This window comes from Ctenocephalides felis, unplaced genomic scaffold (genome assembly GCF_003426905.1).
Source record: "Ctenocephalides felis isolate EL2017-DRISC unplaced genomic scaffold, ASM342690v1 CF-g0.4_SCAFFOLD_00845, whole genome shotgun sequence".
NCBI lineage: Eukaryota > Metazoa > Arthropoda > Insecta > Siphonaptera > Pulicidae > Ctenocephalides > Ctenocephalides felis.
In genome coordinates this window covers 66,966,916-66,974,350 of record NW_020536999.1, presented here as the reverse complement: position 1 = coordinate 66,974,350, position 7,435 = coordinate 66,966,916, and the positions used below count along the sequence as shown (strand labels likewise).

The 7,435-nt window shown below is 29.9% G+C and overlaps 1 protein-coding gene across 1 annotated transcript; it reads right to left on the bottom strand.

Moving 5' to 3' along the window:
- Positions 1–814: 814 nt before the first annotated feature.
- On the bottom strand, positions 815–6,376 carry LOC113387537. The gene is made up of 7 exons (XM_026624870.1): positions 6,372–6,376; positions 5,484–5,583; positions 5,299–5,404; positions 3,784–3,963; positions 2,818–2,977; positions 2,596–2,742; positions 815–1,006 (listed from the first exon to the last, which is right to left on the bottom strand). The coding sequence occupies exons 1-7, from the start codon at positions 6,374–6,376 to the stop codon at positions 922–924; spliced, it is 783 nt and encodes a 260-aa protein (XP_026480655.1). The 3' UTR covers positions 815–921.
- Positions 6,377–7,435: the final 1,059 nt, after the last annotated feature.

The following is a 7,435-nucleotide window of genomic DNA, read 5'->3' as shown; positions in this document are numbered from 1 at the left end:
GATTAAATTTTGTAGTAAATTTTTTCGCGTGTTATTTCCTATCAATAGCTATTTATATACGTATCATTTTACCAAAAATCTGCTATTTGATATGACTTTATATATTATGTAACACACTAAAATAATACAAGATAAGACACAATTTGCAATTGGTACTTTTGCAAACTGTACTATAATAGCTTTTACAGAAGAAAAGTAAAAATTATTAAATTTAATCGTGAATATTAATAGGTTACCTTAAAGAAGGAAATAAGCCCTCCAGTTCAATGTATATATCTTATTTCGTTTCAAATTTATCAACCTTTAATGATGTTTAACAATTTTTGTGATTGCTGAATTTTGATTACTGTAAAAAAACACATCTGGGGTCAGTACATCCATTTTTTTTTTCAAGGTATGCCAAAATGTTCAGAAACCTTTGAAATACAAAAATTTGCATTTTTGATTTTTTGCGATTACTATTACGTGAATATTGCAAGAATTTACATTACTTTGTATGCTTATTTAATGAAAACAGAACGTATTTAAAAAACAGAAAAAAATAAAATATTCGATACTATTACAGTCATATTTGTATTTTAAATTAGCATAATAAATATCGTTGATAATATTTATAACAACATATTTTTTTAATAAAATACAACTTGACTTGTTTCATATTATTGGATATTAATTTGACTATAAGAAAGTATTATTAAGGTCTTGTTTTTCAAACTCTTATATATAATTTTCTAATATCAATCAATGGACTTAAAATTTCCGTCATACATATGTCACATATATTATTTTTATAATAAAACTTACAATGCTCCCTTCATTAATATGTGATAAACAGTAGAAGAAAATATAGTAAAATACAATATTAGTTACAATTAATATTATAAGATTTTGCCTTTGCAATTTTTAAAATATTTATCTTTTTTATAAATAAAGATCATTGTCGACCCATTGCCAAGTCTTTGGTTTAGTTTCGTCCCTGGTGTAACTTACACATCTTTTTATATGTCTGCAAAACAGTAAAACATATTAAAAATATTATATTTTTTGTGCATTTTTAATTACAATTTGTCACACTTAGGACATTCAGTAATTGTTTTGACTTTATTGTATGGATGGCAACCCATCAGTAGTTGTCCAATCCTATTTATAATTAACTATACTCGAAGAATTTGCTGACAATTTTATTATATAAAGTTGTCAAATATCTCCCTTCCGCCTTTTTGTATTATAAAGCAAGAGCAAAAAAGCGGAAGGGAGATATTTGACAAGAGAATCGAGCCGGCGAACTCGGGCCCAAAAATAATATAATAATCGTTATATTTTGTGTGAAAAAGCTTTTGAAAATTTCATTAATATTTAGCGTATTAATCATAAATTTCTAAGAGATTTTAAGTTATGCATAAAATAGTTATACATATTAAAGATGAATAAATATTTTTTGTTTGAAGTTCTACAATTACACATACATAACTTAAAATCCCTTAGGTAATTTGATATTTTGCTTTTCATATCTATCTTCGTACATATATTACCTTTATTAATTCTACTTTAAACATGTAACATAAAACCGACAAGTATTCACAAAATACTATTATATATATTATCTATTATGTATTATTATACTGTTTTGTATCTAAATACCCGAACGTTAAAAATGTTAATCAACTAGTGAAGCGCATGACATCGTGCCTTAAGGCAATTTGCTGGAACTTCCCGTACCAAAAATTATTTTTTTAGAATACAGTTTTGAAAAAATTAGATTTTTGAGAAACTATAAATTTTTGACAAAAATTTACTTTTTTGGAAAAAAAATGTTTTCTTTATTTTGAACTATTTTGGAAATTCTGAACTTTTTTTCAGAACAATCGTACTGCTTTAACTCCATAGAGACAAAATATTGAAGCGCGTAAGCGTCTAACGGATAAACATTGGTACGGAACCCATAGGAATGTAAACAAAATTTATACTTATTGTTAAAATCTCTAAAAAATATCTGATAATTTGATGTGCATATGTCTAATGATCATTTTTGACTGCGTAATGGCATTTTTTTACTTCTTTCACTAGATCTCCAAATCTAGTCAATACAAATAAAATGTTTTTTGAATTATTAAAATCGGACGCCTCGTTCTCTTAAAAACTGAGTTACGGTTTGTGTCACTTTTTGTTCCGTATCTTCGAAACGGCTAGACCTGCTTATGCCAAAAACTAATCAACACGTCTCCTTATCAACAGCAATTTAATGTTTTTTGAATAATTGAAATCGGTTGATTCATGTTCCCGAAATCGTCGACGAAAATTTGTATCCGCGCACACACACCTGAACAAAGACACACATATATTTTTTCTAAGGTATGTCAAAATGTTCAGAAACCTCTGAAACGTTAAGATATATAAAAATTTTCATATTCGTTTTTCTGCGATTACCATAACTTATGCTATGCGAAGTTAAAAATATCGTAACAATTGATTCAATTTTTCAATTTCAATCAATTGTGTCGATCAAATTCTGGATGATTCTGAACAGATAATATACATTTAATAGTTACATTTATAAGCTATTATTATATATAAGAAATATTTATTATCGCATACCTTCTCTCGCAATCCACAATTGGATAATCATATGTATAGCATTGTGGACCTAAAACTGTGAAATAAGTGTAGGCTACTTTTTTTGCAAAAATGTTATTGGCATTTTCTAAGCAGTTGTAGAATGCTTGATCGCAATCACAAGTAGATCTGAAAAATTCAAATAATAGGACTTGACTATTGTAATATTTTATTACAGTAAATTGAAGAAATTATTCAACTAGCCTCGTAAATAATCCAGTATTAATGAGACCATGTTTTTCTTCTCCTGCCGGCAAATTATCAGTACATCGAGTATGTGCTCTGCAACAATTATCGGTGTCTCTGAGTAAGCCCAAATCATTATCATTTTCAGCCCTATCGTGTACTGCGCACCAAAGAGTTCCTGAAATATGTAATATTTAAAGCATCAGTAACTGAAAGAAACCTGCTCAGTTTCCTAAAAAGAGTTTAAGAGCTATTGTCATTCGAAAATACATTCCTATCTATATTTCTAAATAAAAACTAATGTTACTACTACTTCAAATCAGGCTGGTATGGAACTACTTCAAATCGAAGGGGGTATCGAACATGAAACTTGATTCAGATCCCATCCCTCGAACCACTTATAACACTTTATTTGTTAGTATAATCCTTGTACTCAATAATTTATCTATGCAAGATACATTTAAATTCTTTAAATCTCCAAAAACTTCATAAACCAAGTTTTCAGATCTTGCATAGATAAATTGTTGAGTATATAGTATAGTATAATTGTATTAACACATAAAGTTAATTTAAAGGATTTTAACAAAATCAGTCTCCATATTGAATTTAGTTTTGTATGTCATAAATATATATGTATCTTCCGCCTGCATTTGTCTCACTCGTAGGTGAGTGGTAAGAGCGATGGGTTTCGGGTTCGATACCAGCTTCTGTGTAAAACCCAGTTGTATATCTTAATATACAGATGGCCCTGTCTTTCATCTAATATCATAAATTGATAGGTTCCCATTAATTAGATCGATATTAAAAACACTTAAACACACAACAAATAACAGACTATATTTTGTATTATTGGAACTTAAAGTCTCTAAAACAAATCAATATTTGTTGTTCATATTTAGCACAATAGTTTTCCTCAGTCATTACTAAGATGCACTAAAATAAAAAAATATATGATTGAAGATATTATTTCAATTTAAAATGAACCTGGAAGTATGGCATCAACTTGATCCTTTACACTTAGGTTAGCAGGCAGGAGTTGCAAAAATTCAGGTTCCAAATCAAGTGCACGATCCGCTTCTTTTCTGTTTAAGATATTATCTCCCAAGTTCAATACTTGTGCTACTTCTTTTCCAACGCCCTTCAATACATTATGAGCAAACCTTACTGTAAAAATATTCATTAGTAATATTTTTTATTATTTTGGTCTGTATAAGTATTTCATTTGAAGCCTAAGGTAATACGACAGCCAATCAGTAAGTTTAATACGTTTTAGTTAATTAAACATTTAGAGTAATTAAATATATTCTTTTCACAATACTATTAGTACGCGTATTTTACAAAACTAGTGACATTGTGCCAGTGGCGGATTAGGCTTTCTGCCGCTCTAGGCCCTATCTGTTAAGGCGCCCTTTTTAATAGATAAAACTTTACTTTTTTAGTTAAATAATTTATTTTAAATTATTTAGATATAATTTTTAACTTTGTATAGTTATAGTAATCGCAAAAGAATCGAAAATTATATTTTTTCTTATCTTCACGTTTCAAGCAAGGCCTTCTGAACATTTTGGTATACCTAAAAATGTGTATGTATGTATGTTCGATTCCCATTGATACAAAGACGTTCTGATTAGTTTTTCGCTAAGGCTGATCCAGTTGTTTCGAAGATACGAAGCAAAAAGTGCAAATAGAAATCAGAACCTCATGATCTCAACCTTTTCCATATGTCGTATTTTTGTAGATGGTAACCCGTGTTGATCCATCCATATTTGATTACTTTATTATTAGAAATTATTTACTAGGACTAACTTATTATTAACTTCACGAAGGAGCAGCTTGTTTGAAAATTTAGAGCTCTTGCAAAGCAATGTTAACAAAATTTGTATTTATTATTAATATTCTTATAAAGTATCTGATAATTTAATGTGCGTATGTCCAATGATAATTTTTCACCACCAAGTGTAATTCTTATATTTTTTTCTGGATCTTCACAACCGCTAAACCTGCCTTCCCAAAAATTGATTAATACTTCATTTCGTCAATATGAGTAAAATGTTTTTGTAATCATTCAAATCGGACGCTCTGTTCTCTCAAAAACCGAATTTCCATTTTTGTTACTTTTTCCCCGTATCTTCGAAATGGTTGAATCTGCCTTTGCCAAATACTAATCAGCACGTCTACCTATCAGTAGGAATCGAATGTCTAATAACTTGATGTGCAAATATCCATTGAAATTTTTGACCACCATTTGGAATTCCCTTCACGGGTAAGTTATAGTAATTCGAAAAACGAAACGCAAGTAAAATATCGCACTTTTTGCCCCGTATCTTCGGAACGTCTACGCCTGCCTTCGCCTAAAAACTAATTTACAAATTTACAAAAAATGTTAGAGCTTTAATAAAATACAAATTACGGTACGGGAAGTTCCAGTTTTAATTATTTTGATAATGTTAATGCGTCACTGAACAAAAAATCATAAAGAAATAAAACATTTAAATTTACCTAAACCACGAATTTCCTCCTGTTCATGCAAAGCTTCATTTCCAGATAATGGTGCTTGAGCTGTGTGTGGTAGAATTGATCGATCTATTATATCTAGTATTCCACTCTAAAAATTATGATAGGATTGGTGATTCACTGACTCAAATTTATTGCTTAACATTAACTTAGTAAATAAAAATTTTTACAGCATCTTTATCTACCTGTTTATTAGACCCAATTATAGGTAGGAACAATCCACTGACTAATGAACCCGCGCAAAGTATTGCCGTAATGATCGTACAGTTCCTGAAACATGCAAAAATATTAATTAATTTTTATAATTATATATTGTATAATTTTTTTTCCAATTCCAATTCAAACTTGAATTTTAGTTTTGATTTAAATCTGACAAAATATATTTATTAAAATTTAATTAATAGTAACAGCTCTTCATCTTGTCAAAACAAAAAAAATGTTTTCTGAATCATCCCAATCGCGTGCTCCGTTCCCTCAAAAACTGAATTACCGTTTTTGGCACTTTTTGCCCCGTATCTTCGGAACGGCTAGACCTGCCTTCGCAAAAAACTAATCAGCACAGCTCTTTATCAATACCAATCGAATGTTTTGAAATCGGTTGGCCGGTGTTCCCGAAATCGTCGACGAAAATTTGTATCCGCGCACACACACACACATATACATCCATTTTTTCTAAGGTATGCCAAAATATTCAGAAAGCTTTGAAACCTAAAGATTTAAAACGTAAAAAAATTCAGTTTCGATTTTTTAGCGATTACTACAACTTACCCTACGGGAAGTTAATAACAAATCCGAATCATAACAAATATATGTAATCATTTAGCAAATCTATTCAAATTACTAAAATTATTAATGTGATTTTGCTAATTAGTTTATCGATCAATGTATTAATACACTATGCTACAAAGTATTTAATATTCTTGAGTTGTCCTCTTCTAGTTTACAACAGGCTTATCGTTATTTTGTATTGTGTTAAAACACTATTTTGCATAGAACATAACATGAATATATTTATAATATATAATAGCAGTTAAATTAGCATTTTAATTTGAACTCACTTCATAATGAACGTTTCTTCGATCAGTTCAAAAGTACGAATATATTTTATTCACCTCACAATTAAACGTGTGCGTTCAAAGTAAAGACCGATACCAAACTGACACCTTCTCGGCCCCAACTAATCGTAATATCTGTTGAAACACGAAAACAGAAATGTTTGGATTCACCATCAAACGATAATTTTATAATTTTGATCTTGTTTTTGAGTTTTTACTATTTGCGGCCGTTAACCCAAAAACAAACGCTGATTATAAGTATAGCGACGTGTATTGTCGTTATTAGTATTAATTTTTTATATATGCCAAAATGTTCAGAAACCTTCAAAACGTAAAGAAATGCAAAAATTTTCATTTTCGATTTTCGGCCCATTACTATAACTACCCCATGGGAAGTTAAAAAGGCGCCACTTTGGCACATTTTCAATACTATATAGGCCATAAGGTGAGATACAAAGTTGAAGTTTGGTATATCAAAAAGACCTTCAAAATGGCATATAAACTATTTAAATACAAGGGTGGAGCCGATTATGCAGTGGCGGATCCAGGGAGTGGGTCACGGGGGTCATGACCCCCCCCCCCCTCCCGAGCTTGTCTTAAGACTTAGATAGAACACTAATTCAGCAATAAAATCACTGCATAATGATTTTATTTATGTATTTTGTTACCAAACACATTCTATAAATTCAATATGTAACTCGGAGTCAAAGTCTCCTAAAATTTAAGGATTTTGTGATCGTATTCCGAATATATGTTTCATTCATAATTTAATTGTGAATTTTTTTTATATTTTGAAATATTTTGGAAATTTTGAACAGTTTTTCAAAGCAGTCGCACTACGTTAGCTGCGTAGAAACGAAATATAGAAGCGCGTGCGCGCTGCATTGCAGTATAACGAATAAACATTGGTACGAAACCCTCAACAATGTAAACAAAATTTGTTCTTATTATTAAAACATATATAAAATATGTGATAATTTGATGTGCATAAGTCTAATGATCATTTTTGTTCACCAAATGGAATTTTTTGTTACGCTAGACCTGCCTTCCCAAAAATTTCATCAGTT